At 48.2% G+C, this 22302-nt stretch overlaps 1 protein-coding gene across 4 annotated transcripts in view; it reads right to left on the reverse strand.

Moving 5' to 3' along the window:
• Nucleotides 1-22302, reverse strand: part of LOC147636757 (cyclin-C1-1-like) — a 117064-nt gene that overhangs the window by 28087 nt on the left and 66675 nt on the right. For 3 of the 4 annotated variants that reach the window (XM_086800281.1, XM_086800280.1, XM_086800282.1), the window contains one exon: nt 8860-8904. In XM_086800281.1, the coding sequence (XP_086656407.1) occupies nt 8860-8904 (45 nt within the window). Of the gene's footprint in view, nt 1-8664; nt 8733-8859; nt 8905-22302 lie in introns of all 4 variants that reach the window. The other variant, XM_086800283.1, reaches the window with a different exon arrangement.

The following is a 22302-nucleotide window of genomic DNA, read 5'->3' on the forward strand; positions in this document are numbered from 1 at the left end:
CAGCCACGCCTCCTCCTATCAGCGACTTGCAAACAGTCACGACATTGCTTCCAGGCGCCTTGACATCAGCCGTTGTTGCGAGCTTCGCCTCTCCAGCAAGTGTAGCCAGGGTGGAGGCCGCAGATTCCTCACCATTAACATACAGAGGAGATCGCTGGCAGAAGGCTACGTTGCCATGCGAGACCACATCCTCTTCTGTACGAGCTTGGCTGCCATACTCCTTCCGTAGACTGGACGTTGTGGCCTCCGTCTGAGAAACCATCGAGAGCAGGCAAAGAACCGGAGCTACTATAAGAGGCGAGAGCCGTAGCTAATTAGGGCAAAGGGTCTGCAGCGAGGTGAAGCATGAATGTATGTGTGGCCAAGGGAGGCTGGAAGCGCCGCCTCCAACAACATCAGATTTCTGCAGAGCAGCACCAAATTCATCACCCACTTTCTTTTCTGCAACAAAAAAATCAAAAATTACAAGGTATTCTGCTTCAATTTTTTTTTTGGGATTTGCAATTGAGCAAGTACAGTCATCAATTGAGCAAATACAGGTGCCGAATTGCTCAATTTCTCAGCAAAATTGGCAAAATTGGGTGACATTGGTCACAATCAGGATCAATTTGCAAGAAATTGGATGTCGAAATTTGGGGCTTTTGATGTAATTGTGCAATTAAGCAGTCATACATGCTGTATGATGTGAGAAATCGCACATTTGGGCAAAATTGCGGCAAATTGCAGTGCAAATCTAGGGGCTTTTGTGCCGATTGTATTGATTTGCAAAATTTGCAGCAAATTGCAGTGCAAATCAAGGGGCTTTTGTGCCGATTGAATTGATTTGCATGCAGGCACTCGCATTTGATGCTGTGGATAATGTGTTGATGCCTTACAAGCACTCAATGTGCCTGTAAATCAAGGGGCTTTCATGTATTGGATGTATATGTGGCCAGGGGGAAGCATCGCGAAGACTTTGGATGCCTTCATGTGCGTCAATGTACCATGTATGATCAGCAATTGATCTTAAATCAAGGGGCTTTTCAAGATTTTATGCTTGTTAAGCTTGGCAAAGCAGCAGGCAAGACATTTATGCCTTGAATCCTCAGTGAATAGCTTGCAGTCAAGGCGCTTTTGCCCAATTTCTGTTCGGAACTGTTGTATGCAGTGTTCGGGACTGTAAAAGTCTGATATTCACTCATTTGGACAGCCAGGAAAGCATTTATTGCTACTGTACCTGCTGGTACAGATTTGGCACAGCTTTGTGCAAGTTTTGGCATGGCTGTACACTGATTTGAGTGAGGAAAAGGATCAATTTCAGCTGCTGTACTTGCCGGTACAGGTTTGGTACATCACAGGTGAGCACTTAGTACTGCTGTACAGTACTTTGGAAGGGCAACAGAGCACATTTAAGGTGCTGTCCAAAATCTGCAGCAACCAGATTTTGGTGATTTCATCACAAACAGTGGGAGATAAAGCTTGGGAGAATAACTGTGAGCACTTTGTGTGCTTTTGGTGCAGTGTTTGCACATTTTGCAGGGAGTCAGGCATTGACAGGTTGCATTCTGCTATGGCAACCACAGGTGAGAGCTCTTCATTGCTTCATATCAAGAAGCTTGAAGGCTCGCATAATTATGATATTTGGCAAACCCAGTGCTACAATGTGTTGCTCCAGAAAAAGCAGCACAAGCCTATCAAAGAAAGGGGTGTAATGCCCGCTTCTCTTACTGCTGAAGAGTGGGAAGATATGGATGAGCTGGCAAGATCTACTATCATGTTGTCTGTGTCAGACTCATTACTTTTCAGCATTCGTGAAGAGAAGACAGCTTGGGGAATGTGGCAGAGATTGCAGGACTTGTATGCCCAACAAAGTGCCTCAAACAAAGTGTATTGGTTGAAGAAACTCATAGGTCTTCAGATGAAGGAAGGGGCGTCTATGACAGCCCATCTAAATGAGTTTAATGGTATTGTCAGCCAGGTCATTAATCAAAAGTTGGCAATGGACGATGAGTTCAAAGCCACTTTTCTCTTATGTACTTTCCCAGAGAGTTGGGACACATTCAGGACAGCCACTAGCAATTCGCATGCTATGCTGTCATATGCAGATGTTGAGGGTGCTCTTCTTCAAGAAGAGACGAACAGGAAAAACAACTCTGTTGGAAAGTCCAATGCAATGAATGCACGTGGGAGATCCCAGCAAAGGGGAAAAAGCCAAGAACGAGGAAGGAGCAAGTCTCGTTCCAAAAAGGATTTGGAATGCCATTATTGTGGCAAGAAGGGGAAAAGGCAAGAACGAGGAAGGAGCAAGTCTCGTTCCAAAAAGGATTTGGAATGCCATTATTGTGGCAAGAAGGGACACATTAAAAAGCAATGCTACAAATGGAAAAATGATCAAAAGGAAAAGGGAAAAGGCAAAGACAAAGAGAAAGATGAAGCCAAAGATGTAAAGCCAAAGGGCAAAAGTGGAGTCAAGATTGAAGAAATCAATGTGTCACATGCACGTGGCAGTGAGGATGAGGTCCTATTTACGTCTTCACTTGATGCCCATTCACTTCTTACAGGTGGTCATGGTATGCACTCATGGATCATTGATTCAGGTGCCTCCTTTCATGTCACAGGTTGCAGAGACTTGTTTGTCAGGTATACTGCTGGCAATGAAGGAGTGGTTTATTTGGGTGATAACCATGCATGCAAGATTCTTGGCAGAGGTGATGTGAGGCTTGTGTTTTCAGATGGCTCACAGCTTATGCTCCATGATGTCAGGCATGTGCCTGAGATCAAGAAGAACCTGCTTTCTACTGGACAGCTTAATGATGCTGATTATGTTACCACATTTGGTCGTGGAAAGTGGAAGATTAGTAAGGGCTCACTGGTTGTTGCCAGAGGCTCTAAGGTGGACACTCTTTATTTCATGCATGCAGGTGTTTGTCACCATGCTAATGTAAATGCAACCGAGCTGCCGGAAATCTCTATGTGGCATAGCCGGTTGGGACACATGAGTGTCAAAGGAATGGAGCAATTGTCTCGTTTGGGTTACTTGCCTTCTCTAAAGTTTTCAAGTTTTCAGTTTTGTGAGCATTGTATATATGGTAGGCAACTACAGTGCCCCCACAAGAAAGCTCTTGGACAGAAAGATGCTCAGTTAGAGCTTGTGCATACAGATGTATGTGAGATGCCTCAGCTTTCTTTGGGAGGGGCAAAATACTTTGTGTCTTTTATAGATGATGCCACACGCAAGGTGTGGGTTTATCCTCTTCGTTTGAAAAGTGATACATTCTCAATGTTTGAGAAGTTTGTTGCTCTTGTTGAGAATCAAACTGGCAAAACACTGAAAGCTTTGCGTTCCGACAATGGTGGAGAGTACATGTCCAAACAGTTTCAGGACTTTTGTGATGCTAAAGGCATCAAGAGGGAGCTCTCTACTCCTTATGATCCTCCACAAAACGGGACAGCAGAGAGGATGAACAGGACCATTCAGGAGAAGGTCCGTTCTATGTTGTCACATGCTGCATTACCTCATGGTTTTTGGGCTGAAGCTGTTATGACAGCCGTTCACCTTATAAATAGGTCACCTAACACGGGGCTTGGTGGGAAAGTGCCAGAGGAAGTATGCACAGGGAAGCCTCCGTCATACAAGCACTTGAGAGTGTTTAGTTGCGTTGCGTACGTGCACATACGCAGGGAAATGCGCACCAAACTTGATCCTAAGTCTCACAAATGCATATTCCTAGGATATGGTGACAAAGGTGAAATGGGGTATAGACTTTGGGATCCCGTGAATAGAAAGATTATACGCAACAATGATGTCATTTTTGATGAAACATGCATGTATAAGGAGCCTGAAAGGCAACAGGAGCCTGGCAGAGTCATCTTTGATGATGATGGACATCATGGACAACAACCAAGGGCTGTAAATCAGCCATTACAGCAGCAAAACCAGCCCTTAAATGGTGCTGAAAATGGTCCAAATGGACAGCCAGAGATGGCAGAAGATATCCCTATGGATATGCCACAGTTAGAGGAGATACCGGGCATGATTTTTCAGCCTTATGGCATGGAACAGGAGCCACCAATAGGTGATATGCAGGCTGGACAGCAACCTGCAAATGATGGTCATTGGGTACGGAGGTCCACAAGACCCTCCAGAGCCCCTGACAGGTTTGTTCCAGGGATTGACTACTTGATGCTTACTGACTGTGGGGAGCCCTCATGTTATAAGGAGGCTTTACAGAGGGCAGACAAGGCTCTTTGGGAGCGTGCCATGAAGTCAGAGATGGATTCTCTGCATAAAAATGGAACTTGGAAGTTGGTGCATTTGCCTGCAGGCAAGAAGGTTTTGCCATGCAAGTGGGTTTACATGCTCAAAGTTGCACCAGATGCAAAGCCAAGATACAAAGCCAGGTTAGTGGCTAAGGGCTTCAAGCAGGAATATGGTGTGGACTTTGATGAGATCTTCTCTCCAGTGGTCAAAATGACCACACTTAGAGCTGTGTTGGCTTTGGTTGCGCATGATGATCTGGACTTGATTCAGATGGATGTGAAGACTGCTTTTCTTCACGGTGATCTCCATGAGGAGATATATATGCAACAGCCAGAGGGTTATGCAGTAAGTGGAAAGGAGAAGCTTGTATGCAAGCTGAAAAAGAGTCTTTATGGGCTCAAACAGGCACCAAGGGAATGGTATCATAAATTTGATACATTCATGAAATCCCAGAAATTCAAGAGAAGTGACATAGATCACTGCTTGTACACCAAGAAAGCTTTGGATGGCAGTCTCTTGATCCTCATCTTGTATGTTGATGATATGTTGATTGCCGGGAAATCTCGTAAGGAGATGGATACCTTGAAGCAGAGGCTGCATCAAACCTTTGATATGAAGGATTTGGGTGATGCAAATCACATTTTGGGTATGCGGATACTTCGGGACAGAAATCAGCATGTGTTGTATTTGTCTCAGAAGGAATACATTGGCAAAGTCTTGCAGAGGTTCAATATGGACGGGGGGAAGAAGACTAGTACTCCTTTGCCTCCATATGTGAAACTCAGTGCTATGGACAGCCCACAGTCGGATAGAGACAGGGCTGATATGGCCAAGATTCCGTATGCTTCAGCTTGTGGCAGTCTCATGTATGCCATGGTTGCTACTAGGCTGGACATTGCATTTGCAGTGGGAGTGGTTTCTAGATACATGGCCAACCCTGGCAAGAAGCATTGGGAAGCAGTGAAAGGTGTCATGAGATACCTGAAGGGCACACAGGATATGTGCATTTGCTTTGGCAAACAGGATGCATTAGTGCATGGTTACACGGATTCGGATTATGCCGGTCATCCAGATAACCGAAAGTCTACTACCGGTTATGTGTTTACATTCACAGGAGGTGCTGTGTCATGGATATCCAGGATGTAGAAGTGCACTGCCTTATCTACTACAGAGGCCGAGTATATTGCAGCCACAGAGGCTTGCAAGGAGGCATTATGGCTATCTCGGTTAGTGGTTGATTTGGGTTATATAGGGGATATTCCATTGTTGCATTGTGACAGTCAGAGTGCCATCCAGTTGGCAAAGAACCCTGTCTTTCATGCAAAGACGAAGCATGTGGATGTGAAGTATCACTTCATCAGAGAGGTGATAGAGAACAAGCAAATTCAGCTTGTTAAGATTCATACGGATGACAACCCGGCTGATCTGTTGACAAAGAGTTTGCCTCCGGAGCGGTTTGCTCATTGCAGACACTTGATGGGCATTGGATGAGGCCAGTTTCAGCCTTGATATGGCCTTGTATATTATCATGTACATGCTGATTTTTTCTTTTCCTTCATTTAAGGGCACTTTGCCTTTAAGTGGGAGGTTGTTGGGGTAAAGGCACTATGCCCACCCTTATAGTGTGTACAAGCCCATAAGTTATAGTACATAGTACACTTAGTACTTTTAATGTACTAAGTGCACTATGTGTACTAGTGCAATATACATGTGTGATAGGGGAGTCACACACTCATACTAGCTGAGTTGACTTATCCCACAACTCTCTCTCTCTCTCTCTCCCTTGTTCTCTCTGTGTATGTCTCCCACATGAACATTAAACCCTAATTCTAATCCTCCCACACATAAGGTGGGCAGCAGCAACCCGACTTGCTCTCTCTCTCTCTCTCTCTCTCTCTCTCTCTCTCTCTCTCCTCTAAGGAGGACAGCAGCAACCCGATTTGCTCTCTCTCTCTCTCTCTCTCTCTCTCACTCAGCCCTTGTGCAACAGGGTTACGCACTGTACAGCATGTACCTGCCCGACTTGATTTGTACCAGCCTGTAGCCTGCATCATACTACTCCACAAGGGAAGGCAACACTTCACATTGAAGAAACAGGGTTTTCTACTCTTGTCTAGCAAGATTTTTGTGCAAATCAAATCTCTCTACTTTGTTTTGCAGAATTTCTTTTACAAATGTTTCTTCTCTCTCTCTCTCTCGGATTCTATGAGATCCTATTGTCCCTATGTTTGCCCTGACCATGCTCTCAAGTTTTGAGAGCCAGTGAAGGTCAATGGGCCGGGGAATTTGGGAGTAAAGCTTTCATTTGGAGGACCAGGTATTCTTCCCTCCGCAGTGAATCACCCTGCCAGGTGTTAGTACGGGCGTGCGTATTGGTGCACGGTCCTGGAAGACCAGTGTAATGCGGGTGCTTAGCCCAGTGAAGTTGGGAGACTGCCTATGACACGGTCTTCATCAACAAATGGTTTTGTCACTCACAACAACATGAGTATTTGATTCATTTGTATTCACTCCATGCATGGAGGAGTCTTGCTTATAGGCCCTTGAAACTTGTAATCATCAAATACTCCAAGAAATACATATTGTATTAGGGGGGGGGGGGGGGGGAGGGGGGGCGAGGGGGGGGAGGTGTTGTCGGCCCTAGTGGTGGTGTCAAGTTGTGTTTTGTAATTTTCAGATTTTGTGGAGGATTGTGTTGTACATTAATAGTCAAGGTTAAGTGATCTAAATTTGTGCATTTGTTTTCCGATTGTGGTTGGTCTCCAGTGAGAAGCAGTTGCAGAGTGTCCTCCAATTGTACCTTTATTGGCAGTCAGAGCACATTAGCAGTTGCGAGGAACCCAATGTTTCATGCTCGCACTAAGCACATTGAGATGCACTTCTTTATGTCCGTAAGAGACTCTACAAGAGAGATTAGCTTGGTCTATGTGTCTACACATGACAACATGGCAAATTTGTTCACGAAGGCTCTTCCTCGTGAAAAGTTTGAAGCTTTTCACAAAGCTTTGGGCTTGTTGCCTTTTGGGGATTGATCAGCCATATCCGTGTACATATTCACATTATCACTCTAGGGTGGATTTGTAGCCATATTGTTATGTACCTAGTGCTAATCCTTAGGATTAGTGGCCTAACCCGGCAAGGTTAAGGGAGCCCTAGGATTAGGAGAGAGTAAGCTAATATGATTTATAGCAAGATGGTTACATGTGTAGCAAAGCATAGATCGGCATGCCGAAGGACTAGCATGGATCTGTGGGAGCCAGGCCGTGGACCCTCGCTTAGGAGTGGTTTCAAACATAGATCCTACGGTTGGGAGGTGAGCTAGCATCCACCTCTCTTAAGGGGTTTGTGCTAATCACTTGTGGTTTGCGTTTAGAAGATCCATCAAAATCGTCTCTACAAATTTAAAAAAGTTTGTTCCTACAACAAAGTTATAAGTGGAAAGAGCCGACATGGCGAACTGGATTGTGGAGTCCGTCGTCAAATGTAGTTTGAGTTTCCCCTGTTTATTTCCAAGACTGGAAATGTCTTTGATTTGGGAGACAACTGCTAGTTTACAACATAGGTTTCCCAGTTTTCTTTCTTCGACAGATTTTATTTCCAAGAGTGGAAACGTCTAAGGAGAGGAAGCATGTTACATACCTAGTGCTAATCCTCAAGATTAGTAGCCTAATCTCGTAGAGTTAGGGGTGCCCTCGTATTAGGAGAAAGCAGGCTAATACTAGCGACTAAGGTTATTATTAATAAATCCATCTGTATTGGCTATTTATAAACAGGATGATTATTTATAGCAACATTGGGCAATATATAAGTGAAACATGGGTTGTAATTGTCATAACCTCGCTATTGGTCAAAGTTCGGCCAAGACTTTAACTACATGTGTGGCGCAGCATAGATTGGCATGTCAAAGGCCTGGCCAAGATTCGTGGGAGTCAGAACTTAGTCCCTAACATGGGGTGGTTCAAAGCATAGAACCTACAATTGGGAGGTGAGCTAGCATGCACCCCTCTTGGGGGTTGTACTAATCACTTGTGGTTTGCGTTTAGAGATCAATGGGGATGTAACACATATATATGGTAGTGATATGTGTAAACACACTTAGTACCAGTTGGGACACTTTTTCTCACTTTAGGAGGTTTTTTCCCCGTGCATGTCAACACCCTCTTATCCACTTATTGGGTGTCCTTATCTTTTGTACTTGGCACTCATTTCATTATCATATAATCTACACCGCGTTGTGTGCCTCTCTCCGGCTCACAATTGAGTTCACTATGTGCGTGCGTGCGTGTGTGTGTGTGTGTGTGTGTGTGTGTGTGTGTGTGTGCACTGGATATTACCCAAAAAAAAAAAAGTGTGTGTGTGTGGCTCCAAACCCTAGCCCCAACAGTTTTTGGAGCCTATTATGAAAAATAAGGCCATGTGCATACCCCATCTCCAATAGATACTTTTCTTTGGTCATGACATAGGCTACCCCCAACCTTTGTTGGAATCAGGTCTGCAAGAGTGTTAAAATATCATCTTCAATAGATCGACGAAGAAAAAAGAAATGTCACAAACTATAGCAATATATGTTCCACAATGCACACAATGCATATTAGCAAAAAAAGAGAACTGTAACTTACCTTGTGTAGATCCGTCTGAAGTAAGCTATAGCAGTTGCAACAACCCTACAATCAAATCAAAACACAAATACATAACCTTAGGTATAAAGTGCTTTGCTTCCCGATGTATATAACAAAGAGTGAAGACATAAACGGAAGAAAATAAAAGAAAAGAAAATTCTATGCGTATCTATCATTTTCTGAATCTTGACGCCAAAAGAAGAAGACTCAACACCCAGCATGCTACGAGGAATCAACTTGTAAAGAAGACTGGACTAAAGACGCCTTGTCAAAACGTGATCCCTTTGTATAGTGTTTTTTTTAAATCCCAACTAGCCTTAGGCTCTAGATCCTCCTGTAGTACTGTTTTTCACTTCCCTTAGGCGCTGTTTTTATCCGCCCGTAGGCGATGCCGCCAAGGAAGCACCTGGGTTTTGAATCTAAGATCTCCTGGTCCTGGACAAGCACCTTTACCACTTGAGCTATCACCTCATTGGCCGTATAGAGAGTTATTTTCTCTAGGAACACTCCTTTTTAGCAATTTAAAGAATTCCCAATATCAATTAAGGTGATTTTAGAAAAGCTATTTGAAGGCCCTTCTTCTAGGTCTGTTGACAGATGGGTCCAAGCTATGTATCTAATGTCTAATTGTAACTCAAAAATAAGTCCCCGGTTAGCTGGGAAAAACTCCCTGTTCGCTTCCAGTTTAGGGTGCTTGGTCCTCTGCCTACTTACATTATCGCTTTTTACTTTTAATGGGAAGTCAGTTTGATGTTCTTCAACAAAGACCCATACTTAGTTTGGCCTGTGGCTTTATAGGCAGGTATGGCTTGGATCAAGGTAAAGAGGTGATTCAGGTAAATTCAAAAAAGAAAGTTTTTATTTTCCAAATAAGCACGGAAGTGTAGTATCAGAATAGAGGTTCAAAAATCCTGGAGGACATCGTGTATCCATAAAATATTTTTTGGAGAACAGTTACTGAAAACTAAACAATAATAGCGACTTATTCATGGTGATGGAAGATGGAATCATGCTGCCAAAGAAAAACAAAAAGACTCTGCTAAATTATAGGTGTTGGGATAGATAGAAAACTGCAACCTTAAAATAAAATGCTTGAAAATAAAATATGTATAAACTAATCAAATAAGGTTCATGGCTTTGGGAGCTGATGAATTAATGTGTTGAAATCCTCAGTAAGGATTGAAAGAACTGAATAAAGAAGGTTTATGGGTCTAGAACCAAATGAACAACATGCTGTAATTATCAAGGGCTGATGATGATTGCTTTAATAAGGCTCACCCACATGACGCCTACCGGTTTAATGGCCTGGCATAGGCTCGATAGGTCATCACTCAGAGGTGTAGATATCCGGGCAAGAGATTTGTGCTAATGCTTTGTGGAAAATCCAGTGTTGCGTGCACCCGCACCTTGGTATCTTGTAAAAGCTTCTGTGTGAATAAAGTTCCTGGGGGGGGGGGGGGGGGGGGGGGGGGGGGGGGGGCGCGTTCCGGCTTAGTGCGGTGTCTTTGTATTGTTTATGGTTCTTCTGCTTTGTTTTCCATGCTCTGTCTCGTATTTGAAGTGTTGGTCTATTATTATCGTTCCGGGTCCCCGTCCCTATTGGTGACAGAAAGCCTTTCCTGGTATTTCCCAAGTGGCATCTCACTCACAGGACTGCCATTCCCCTTGGGTCTTGTGGAACACCACCAACCAACCTCTTGGGAACTTCTTCTGTCTTGTGTTACTCTCCTTGGACTGTGTACCTTCATCTGGGACACCATCAGTGTTTAGCCTTGCCGAGCTTGATCCTTTGATACCAATGTCACATGTGGAAGCTCTGGGAGTCTTCTTTCAGCCCTGAACACCTTCCTAGAACATGCTGATGCAAAAAAGCAGAAGATAGAGAGAGAGAGAGAGAGAGAGAGCTCGGTTTCAGGACATTTAATACAGTACAAAAAGGTGTACATTCATGGCAAGCCACGGGCTGCCCATAGAAGGTTGTCTTGACTCAAGAGAGTCCTATCCTACTGACTCAACCCCAATAGGACTGAATGAATACCATGAGCCCAGCCTTTTGCTATTTATAGGCCCTTGGAGCACTTGTGGACTGGCTAACCTGCTGTCGGCCGGGTCCTTAGACACGAATAATTCCCATACTGCCGACGTCCTCTGATAAGCTTCTCATATGCTGGCCGATAGGAACCTGGTCGCTCCAGAAATCCTTTCATGCCTATGCTAGCTGCTGTAGCTCCATAATCTGGTCTTTTTATCTGTTGCCCTTCAGGGATTGGCAAGGAGATCAGCATGTCCATGTCATGTACATGACAGCTGGTGGTGCATGGCAGAGCTTTTGAATGTTTGTGTTTTAAATAAATGTTCAAATAAAGCAAAAGTTGTGTGTTGGCTTTTGCTTGTGTTAGAATAGAATCATTGTATGAGTAAATTGTTGATTTCAGGCAAGTCACATTCAAATGATAAAAAGGCATCATCATCTTGTAGAGGCTTTCTGAATTGGTTGCGATTTTCTCAATGCAAATAAGGTCAAGGTTATCTAACCGATTATCTAGAATGAGACTATTTTTATATTAAGCCTTTTTCCCCCGTAAACAGCAGGCAATCCTGAATCCTCGCTGAGTGGCCTCGCTCTGCAAGGGTAGGGATCATTGCTGCATGATCAGAGAATGTCGTGCCGGCAAGGATGCCGATCATGCCTCCCCTGTCGCAACCCCACTCATCCACATAAAGCGGTCAAGATGTGAAGGTGTGGGCCTCTCAGCGGTCGGAGCGGGAAAGGTGAGGCTACCCTGAGTGAGGCCGAACTCAGGAAGGTGCCAGGTGTCCAGGCAGCAGATGTGAAAGAGAAGCTCCTCCCAAGTCACACCCTCCGGGCCAGAGACTATGGATCCAGCACTGTGGCCCTCCGGATCCTCAAGCATGTTGAAGTCTCCACCCATGCACCAAGAGTCTGGACTCTGTCATGGGGAGTTCCTGTTCTACCTGAAGCCAAAAGGTCGTGTGCTAAGCGGCCCCATTGGAGGCGTAGACGTTAAGGAGACCTGAGTCGGGTCTCCCCAATACGTAGAATCAACCACTCGGAGCAACTGGCAATGATCATGCCTGACTCTTCCACCAAGGGAACAAGAGTTTGGCTCTCCGACATGCATACTCCTCCACTGGTTTCCTTCGGGGCCAAAAGCTGGGGGCCAAAAGCTGGGGGCCAGAATGTGTGTTTCCTACCGGGCAGAACCTTCCCACAACTCCGGGTCCTCCCTATTGTGATATGATGCTCCTGAACCATGAGAATACCAAGATTGCCACCAACCAGTGCCCTCTGAAGCTCCTCAGATCCTCTGTGCACCTCGTCGAAAAAAGTAGGCACCGCCTAGGCCTCGGATGTTCCATGAGGCAATCCTCATGGCGGGAATTTGAGATGGCACGCAAACAGCTAGAGACTCCATCAACTGCTGCACCTTTGGAGCTCGCTTCTAGGTGGACTAGTGTCTGTGCTCCCATGGGCGGGGGGGGTGGGTGTGGGGACGGGGGACGGGGAGGAGCATCTGTCTGCACGAAGAGAATGGCACTGGCAGGGTCCCCACAAGGTCTGGGGGGTCAGCCTGCAGATGGGGCACGATGGGGTCCACCAGGTGGTGAGAGGGGAGGCCCTTTGAGGTCCTGTTGTTGTCAGAAGCAAGGTTGGCTCTGCTACCACTGCCTCCGAGAGTAAGGGCTCATAACGGTTCGTCGCAGAGGGACCAGTATCTCGGGAACTATTCCCCCTTCTGAGGAGGGATCATGGCGAGGTGTCTGCGGATGAGGCTCTTGGAGTGGGTCCCCTCCCCTACAGGGGCCTAGGGCTCCCGTCCATGCACCTCGCGCGCTCATGCCAGCGACAAAGCTGTGCAAGTCGATGCTCCCAATTGCTTCGCCACCACAACCGTCTTCTCGGCAGGAGGACTGGAGTGGTTGTATGCAGTCCTCCTCCATCGGCTGGGGGATGGAGCCATCCACAGGCTCTCTCCTCTGCTGCTGAGCCAACTGGGGGATGAGGGTTGTCGACGACGAGGATCAGGTGGTGCACCCGGGGGAGGGGGCTGTCAATGGCGAGGCTCAGGTGGAGCTCCCACTCCGAGAGCTACGGATGCCTGGGGGGGGTGAAAAGTCTGGCCTGCTGTGCCACGTCCCGACTAGGGCACTCACGTGCCAAATGTCCCATCTGGCGGCAGATGTAACACTAACCAAGGAGCCCAGAGTATTCCACCTGCTGAGTGAAGTGGGACTGATCCATGCAGGGAATGTGGATCTCCTAGGGAAGAGACTCCGGAGATGTCACGATGATGCAAAGTGTTGGTATGCCCGCTGCTCGGGCGATGACGGAGACCGCCGTGGGGGGCGTCTAAACTACCTGACCAAGGATCGCCGATCGCTGGAAGGACTGGAGGGTATTCCTTGGGAAGTCCTGGGAAGCACACTATGACTGGAAAACCTGCTGCCTGTGCCAACAGGTCTGACTCGGGCAAGAATCCATGGTGCCAGCGTGCCAAGAGGAGTTGTGCCTCCCTTACTGGAGGTGGGCTCCGGTCGAGGATGCTCGTGGGCAAGGATCAAGGAGACGAACTCTATCCTCAGATAGCCTTTGCTCATGATCTGAAAGTTGGTGATCCGGCCCTGGTTGCCAACCAAGGCTGCCTGCAATAGGTCTCTAACCTGCCCTCATGCCGGGTGGCTGCTGCTGACAAGCTTGCCGACTAGAGTGGTGTCCTCCGCATAAAAAGCATAGCATTTATACATGCATATTATTAAAAAACACCATAATGATGTTACGTCTTAAGGTAAAACTGTTCCCTTTTCAAGAACTCTGTGAGCCCTTGTTAAGGTCCCTCGCTAAGAATGAAAAGATCCATAAAAACTTTCCATGAGCTTAGCTTGGCACCTTTGTTAGTTGCAGTTCTAAGCCTCTACTTGTGAATCCAATCTCCCTCTTTAATTTTCATGGCTTCCCTGTGTTTGTTAGCTTATTCTCTTATTAAATTTCAAGCCAACAGTTTATACTTCTATGATCGATGCTAAACTCAACAGAAGCAAAAACCTTGCCATGAGTAGCAATAACTGAAGTTGGTAAAGGATAACCACACATCTATTTCTTGTAGAATGATGCCGAGTATTTCTGTAAGCAAATTCAAGCAAAGGAAAATACTTTACCAAGAAATTTTCCAGTCAAGAACATAGCTCTAAGTAGAGTTATTCCAATAGTCAAAAATGCCATTGCATTGTAGATAAAAAGCTCACCTAAAATTCAGCTTTGTCCGCTTACCAAAAATTACTCGTGAACATCACAATCAGTAGACTCAGAAAGACCATGATATTTGAAAACATTCTTGATAAAAAGATAACCAGGTTCTATACCTTGATTGACTTTTTGCATGGAGTGAAATGTGCATATTTACTAAAGCTACTAATTATAGTCCAAATTTGATCTAGTAGAAAAGGCTGAGGGCATTACCGTAACAGCTGGATTTAACTTAAAATGATCTGGGGACTTCTTGGATCTGGCTCGCTGAAGCTCTTGCCCCCCCACCCCCCCTGCCCCTGAGGATACCCCCATCAGGCTTTCTCTTTCGCCAGAAGAGGAAGCGAGCCTCGCCCCCGCAGAGGTGGAACGCCTCCAGGCACATTCCACCATCTGCCGTATAGTCGGCACTCGCCCCAACAGAGGGGAGATCCGGGATCTTCTCCAGGCCCGCCTTCTTGCAGATGTGGGCAAGATCTTGGACGTTCAGCTACTGGGCCGTGGACACTACCAGATCGAGTTCGAGACAGCCCAGAGCGTGGCCAAGGTCCTAGCCATGAGTCCCCTTGACATCAGGGGTGCTCGGGCATTCTTCAGACCTTGGCAGCATGGCTTTGACCCAGCAGCGGCCGAGCAGGGAGAGCGCCTTTTCCATGTTACAGTTTGCTTCCCTGGACTCCACCGTGAGTACCTTCCGCTCCTTTCTAGGCTAGGAGCATTGGTGGGTTCGGTGCTAGAGACTGGCCCCACAGCAGCTTCAGTGGTCGCCAGAGCAGCTGGGCTACCTTCGGTCAGAGTTTTGGTTCCCGACATCTCCTCCCTTCCGAAGGTCATTCAACTACCTAGGATAGGGGGGGGCTGGATTGATCAGAGAGTGCAGTTCTCGGGGCTCCCGAACCAGTGCTTTATTGGCAGGCAGGTCGGCCATCTGGCCAAGGCCTGCCCTCGCAGGAGACCCTGACCTTCACCGCAGCAACAGGCCCCTGATGTCCCGCCCACAGATGCGGCTCGGCAGGCAGCCTCCGGGACACCTGCTCAAGCCACAAAGACCTCGGAGTGGCAGCCTGGACAGGGGCGCCGTCGAGGGAGACAGCCACAGCAGCACGCCCAGAGACCGATGCAGCAGCAGCCACAATCTCAGCATCACTGGGTTCCCGTGAGGAACAGCTTTGCTCCTCTCCAGGAGGAGACCCCTGCGACGACTGAGGACCAGGAGATGCCAGCACCCCCTCCTTCACCCCCCCCCCCACCCCCGTCCCCCCCTACCACCTCGCTTCCCCCTTTGCCTCCTCCCGTCCCCGCTCCGGTTTCGGCAACGGCTCCTTCTCCACCCCCCTCGCCCCCCCCCCCCCCCCCCCCCCGCCCCCCTCAGTTCCCCGGGAGGCCCTGGCAATCCCCTGGCGTTCACCTGCAGTCCGGAGGGCTCTGAGCACCGACCTTGCTCGAGCACCGCAGAGGAGACTTACCATGCCGATTCGGGCTTCACGGATATCATCTATCCGCAGTCGGCTGAGTCGCCTCGGCACTAGACAGCGCTCGGACGCTTTTGATTACTCCTTCACGCGGCTTTTTGGAGCAGAGGGCCCACATGAGCCAGCACCCATCAGAGCTCATGTAGTGATACCTCCGGCCCGCGGGGAGGAGGCACTTGATTCAGCGGTGGCCTTCTCGTTCCCTCTCTGTGGTCCATGCGACCGGGAGTGGACTCTGGAGCTCGCTCTTAGCACTTTGAAGACTCAGGCAGTTGAGTTTTCTCACCATGTGAGCGATTTGGAGGTGACAGATGTGATAGGCCGACTATGGGAGTTGGCTCATTTTTTCTTGGATCCCGGGAGTGTGGATGCCTCAGGGATTCATCATTTGGTCGTTCGCATAGTGGCAGACTTAGCATGCGACCCTGGATATGTATGCATACACGAGGTTGCTCTGTCTGAGCGGGAGGCAGTCGCCATGGGGGACAGCCACTGGCGCCTGATCCGTGATTCTTGCAGCACACTGGGTGGGCAGATTCGTAGCCGCTTGGATGGGGACTATTCTCGATCCAAGCCGCTTGCGAAGGCCCGCCGTACGGCTGAGACAGCATCCACCTCAGCAGGTCATCCATGAGGATCATCTCATGGAATGTACAGGGCCTTGGCGGAGCACATTATATACGCTATCGTGGTTGCTTGAGGCAGGAGCTTCAGAGATGCCTGGTTGGTGGCAGTATTGATATCTTGATGATGCAGGAGCACCACTTGGGTGAGAGCAGGATCCGGAGATATGGTTCGGTGATGCCTGGTAGATGGGACACATTTTGGTCTGCAGGGTTTGGCCCTTTGGGTGGACAGGGAGGAGTATGCATGGTCATTGCAGATGTATGGCGGCAGGCCATTGTGGATCGAGGGATCATTGTGCCTGGTAGAGCACAGTATGTCATTCTGAGGATGCATGATGAGCTCTTGGGCGTGCTCAACGTCTATGCGCCCAACCATGCTAGTGCCAGAGCAGAGTTCTGGACCCAGGTTACGGATGCATTGCCAGAGGCCGCACATTGGTGTGTCGGGGGAGACTTCAACATGCTTGAGGACCCGGGTGATAGGGTGGAAGGCAGTCATGTTACAGTGCACGGCACGGAGCTTGCAGCTTGGGAGCGATTTTGCATGTCACTGAGGATCACTGATGCATGGCAGCATGGGGCCTTCTCCCGCTCTCAGGACAGTCTTAGTTTCTCTCGATCGGATCGCCGGTAGGGAGGGACTAATCTATCACGGATTGATCGCTTTTATGTGGGCGACTCGTGAGGGGAGCGAGGAGGCTCCGTTGGCATTCTCGCTAGCACCTCATTTTCAAACCATGCGCCAGTTATTTTGACACTTGAGGAGAGGACACGGGAGCCCAGCTTGCAGTTGAGGATCCTAGAGAGGGTACTTACAGATCCTAGTCTCGCTGAGGACATTGAGAGGATTTGGCATGATAGTCAGTGCTCTGACCAGGATGCAGCAGGCCAGTGTGCCCAGGGACTCATCGAGCTTAGCTCTTTTCTGCACGCTCCAGCTTTGACACGGCTGGGAGAGACTCGCGAGCGGGAGCATCAGCTGAGACGCAGCCTTGCTTCGCTTCAGCGCCTTCAGAAGCAGCAGCCTGCATGTGAGTGGGTGGCGTCCCAGCTGAGCCAGGCACGCCAAGAGGTTAGAGAGGCAGAGGAGCAGAGACATGAGTTTTACTATCGTCGCCAGGCCTCTCAGTGGACGCAGCTTGGTGATAGAGTGACTGGGGAGTTTTTTGAGATTACTGGACCCCGCCATGCTCGAGCAGGAGTCCGTCAACTTGGGAGGCCGGACGGATCGGTAGCTACTGAGCCCGAGGAGATCAAAGCCATTGCCACTGGGTTCTATAGAGACCTGCTTTCAGCGGAGCCAGCCACTGAGGCTCGGGAGGCTTGCAGACAGACTGTGTGGGCCCATGTGCAGAGGAGGGTCACAGATCATATGCGTACAGTTCTGGGTGAGCCTCTTTCAGAGGTTGAGCTTGCTGAGGCCTTGAGGGTCCTGCCGTGCCATAGTTGCCCAAGGGAGGATGGATTGACGCCGGTCTTTTTTATGCGCTATTGGGACCTTTTGGGGCCACAGGCCTCCGCAGGGGCTTTCAGTATGTTTTGGACACTGGGGTGATGCCACAGAGCTTTTCAGAGGGCTTGATCTTTCTTATCCCCAAGGGGGAGGGAGTATCAGATGATATTCGACATTGGAGACCTATTACGATCCTCAATATTGTCTACAAGGTCTTAGCAAAGGCCTTGAGTTTGAGGATCCAACCCTTCCTAGGGGAGTTGATTCATGCTACCCAGACAGGATTCGTCAAGGAGCGTAGTATCCTTGACAACATTTTTACCTTCTGGGAGGCAACGGCCCGAGCTAGATTTCTTGGTGAGGACTTGGTCGTGATGCTTCTCGATTTTGAGAAGGCATACGATAGAGTCGATTGGGGTTTCTTAGAGGGCACTATGCTTCGCCTGGGCTTTGAGCCATGTTGGATCAGAGGGGTGGCGGCTCTGTATTCCACAGCTCGTAGCCAGGTGTTGATTGCAGAAGGACGGGGGCCGAGTTTTGAGCTGACCAGATCAGTCCGTCAGGGGTGTCCTCTCGCCCCGTTTCTTTTTCTCTTCTTTGCTGAGGCTATGAGCATGTATTTGACGGCAGAGGAGGTTGGTTTGAGAGGACTCCAGCTCCCAGTCCGGGGGGAGGACCTGCTCGATGCTGAGTTTGCTGATGACACGGGCTTATTTTTGCATGGCCAGGAGGCCAATCTTCTTCGGGCAGAGCAGTCGCTCCAGGTTTTTAGTGCAGCTTCGGGGGCATTGATCAATTGGCGGAAGACAGTGGCCTTTTGGATCAGTAGCGCTCCCACTCCGGCATGGAGCCCAGACCCAGGTTTTAGATGGATTCCTCCAGGCACAGCAGTGCGATATTTGGGATGCTAGATTGGACTAGATTTGTCACCTGAGCAGCAGATTGCCCCGCTTCTTCTGAGCATTCGGAAGAAGCTTTTGTATTGGAGTACAGCTCGGCTATCCTTGGCTGGGAGGGTGGTGGTGGCAAATCAGGTGCTTTTAGCGACCATGTGGTACATTACGTCTTGCTGGATCTTCTCGAGCTCTTGCATCAGCCAGGTACAGAGGCTGATCAGGAACTTTCTTTGGTCTGGGCAGGACGGTCAGCCAGCCCGGGCAAAGGTTGCTTGGGCAGTTATTACACTTCCGCTGGCCCAAGGAGGCTGGAGGACAGATTTGCCTTCAGCATCATGAGAGCTTGGGAGCTGCTGAGACCGGGGCTCTCTCAGAGACCTCCTTCTTGTGTTGAGGAGCGGGCCAGACAGCCGCTCATCTGGAGCCTAGCGGTTCGCACAGAGCAGGCTCATATGCTGGGTTCTCGGCCTCGTCTAGCCTGGGGACCTTTGGCGGCAGGCCCAGCACGTAGCTTTGGAGACTGGCAGGCCTTCTGCAGTCTCCTAGAGGAGATCCAGGTGGAGAGGCTGAGTCACTTCAGAGGGGGGTTGATTATGAGGGATGACATTCAGGAGGCACTCACAGAGGAGTGGTTCACGCCTCTCGAGCTAGTGGCCCCACCGTGGATGGGAGCCTTTACACAGTTGGAGATCCTGATTGCTGTCAGAGCTTGCACTGAGGATGGCAGATGCCTCTACTATGAGATTCAGGATGAGGGCAGACTTCAGAGAGTGGAGGTGGAGTCGCCTTTGGTTGCAGAGTGCACCTTTCAGAGGCTACGGGTAGTGGCTGCCGCTTCTCGGAAGTGGCATATTGACCCAGACCCTGCAGAGGTGCTCCCGGATTGGCGCATATGGGCATATGCAGCGCGCCCCTTGGCCCGGCTCCAGTGGGACCCTGGTGAGTACGAGTGGCATGATCCTTATGCATCCCTTGAGGCCACAGAGATCACCTTTTTCCAGTATACTGTTCGGTTGGGGCGGCATATTTTGACGGCGAGGAGGATGGTCTCTCCAGCTGCAGCGGGGCACTGGCGGCTACAGCGACTCTCACAGGTGTTCCTGGAGGATTTTTGGGCCCGGCTCTGGGCTAATCGACAGGCCCGCAAGATCTCGACTTTTCAGTGGTGGCTGGTCGCCCACAGGGGCTCAACAGTTGGCACTTGGCTTGTATACAGCGGTCTTCCGGCGGCCTGCGTCCGATGCGGCCACCCTATGGAGACACAGAGACATTGCCTATGGGACTGCCCTCAGGCGCAGCGGATTTGGCTGCAGATGCTGGCCCCCCTCTCTCCAGAGGGTATGTATACGTGGGGTGCCGCTGCTTGGTCGACTTCGTCAGGGCCTGCTATGGGCTATGAGACAGAGCAGGACAGCCAGGCCATCAGATTCATTAGGGGCCAGCCTCGCTTTGTTCGTTCACCGGGTTTCTCGTCCGCCAGCTGGACACAGGAGAGGGATCTACGATGGGAGCTCCTCAGCAGCCTCACCATCTGGTTTACCTAGAGGGCCCGGTGTTTCAGGGCCTTTGAGGGGAGACTGGAGCCACCAGCAGAGACTGTTCGGGGGATTTGGCAGGAGTTGATCCACACCCTGCGAGGACAGTATGACCGCATCCGGGGCGACTCGGATGAGGCGATCTTGCGCTGCGGCCCCTTTTATACCCTACACGCGGGGTCCCCCCGTTGGCACTCCAGGCCACCTGTTTGGCTTTTCCCCCCTCCTATTGTATGATATAGTCCCTCAGTTCTCTGTACTGATACTTGTACTTTTCAGCACCTAGGGAGAGTCTCCCTGGCTGCCTTGCTTTGTTCTCTGCTCTGTTTTTCTTGAGAGCAGGAGAGGATCTTTTGTAACCCTACGGGCGTTTTTACATAACTAATGAAAGGATCTTTTCTCGGAAAAAAAAAGTAGAAAAGGCTGAGATGAAATCCATGGCAAGATCTCCCCATGGTTCTTCCAGAATCGGCAATGAGTATAAGTTATCAAGAGTCTTAACTCTAGAATATTTGATCTACAAGCAAGTCAAAAATTCAAGAACAAAACTAACACATCCTTTTTCATTTATGACTAGAAGATTTTTTTACCAAGGGTTACTAATGTCGCAAAAGCTCCTTGGTTTTGGTAAAAGAGATGCCTTTGACAAAGGTATTGAAGGGTCTCAACCATGAAATGATCTTATTGGATTTCTTGGAGCCAAAACATCTGTACAACCTGACTAGTTTATGAAGAAGTCTAGTGGCTTCAAATGGCCCTTTCAAAGCTGAGGAGGAGCCAAAAGATAGGGAAGAGGAAGATCTGGTCCTATTGGTGGAGAATGAGCAGATACTAAAGATACAAATGTGATTGATTGACTTCTCTTACTTGCTATCTCTCTTGAACTTGACTTAGTTCTAGGCTCCGAATGAGAGGCGGCTTGGCTAGAAGAGTTACGATGCCTTTGTTAGTCTATTTAATCTCCATCATATTATCAAGTTGGCCTTGTTAACTCTTCATTTCCTTGAGTGCTCTCTTGATTTCTTTTCTTAAAATAGACTTCTTCCTTTATCAAATTTAATAATTTTATTGCAAATTCATCTTGGCTGCAATTGCAAGCATAATGCATTCTCTATTCAAACTTAAATTCACTATTACTTTTTCACGTGGATAAAGGAGAAATTATCTATTATCATAAAAGAATAATCCACAAGCAGAGCATGCATATGCTTTGATACCAAATTGAAACACCTTAAGGTGTTTCATACACATGCTTTGACACCTTAAGGCAAACCTTCCTACAAACTCCGTGAGAACTTGTCACCATCCCTTGCTCATGGAGGCAAATTCTGGATGGCTGGAGAGGTGAACCTCTCCACAGTAGTAATTAAAATTTAAATTACTACAGAGTAACAGCCATTTACACATCTTTCCAAATAACCAAGAGAACGCTTTGATAATCCATTTATATACATTAAATTAAATATTGAACACTATGCCGGGAAATAGAAAATACATGAGCTTGGAATGAAAATGCCTACAGTAGAATAGAGTTTTGGACGTGTTTAACAATGAACGATGCTTGGGGCCAATTGGCAGACCCATCCATTGAGGAAAACCAGTTAATTCGTCAAGAGCTTACAATCGATCCCTCCAGCTCATAATTGCCAATTTGCACCAAATATTACAAACAGGATAATTTTTGTGAAGCAAGCAAGGGGCATATTTTAGGGTACAATAATAACGCTGGATTTATGAGTAGTTATTGGGCTGATTCATGAAAAACTAATGGGCTGAAACTTTCGCAATCGATAGGCTGATTGTGGGGCTGATTCATGAGCAGTTAATGGGCTGATTGCAGGGCTGAACCATAAGAAATAAATAGGCAGATTGCAGGGCTGAATAATGAGTGAGTGATGGACAAAATCATGAGCAATTGATTGGTGATTCCCTTTAAGACAATATGAAAGGCACAATCATGGGGCATGAAATGGTCATACACAACTTAATCACGACTGACTTGTCCCCCTTGAATGAGTGGAAAGCTCATATTTTCCAAGAGGGTGCCCTCAACCAAAAGTTGAACCATTTCAACCTTTAGGACTCTACAGAAAATGCTCTTAAGAGCTTCAAACTTTAATTTTTTCGAGCAAAGAGTTCTACCCACATTAATAGCAAAGTATAACACTTTGAGGATGGTTCTAGTTGATACATTA

The sequence above is a fragment of the Cibotium barometz genome, chromosome 7 (assembly GCF_041138505.1).
Source record: "Cibotium barometz isolate CiBa-2024 chromosome 7, ASM4113850v1, whole genome shotgun sequence".
Taxonomy (NCBI): domain Eukaryota; kingdom Viridiplantae; phylum Streptophyta; class Polypodiopsida; order Cyatheales; family Cibotiaceae; genus Cibotium; species Cibotium barometz.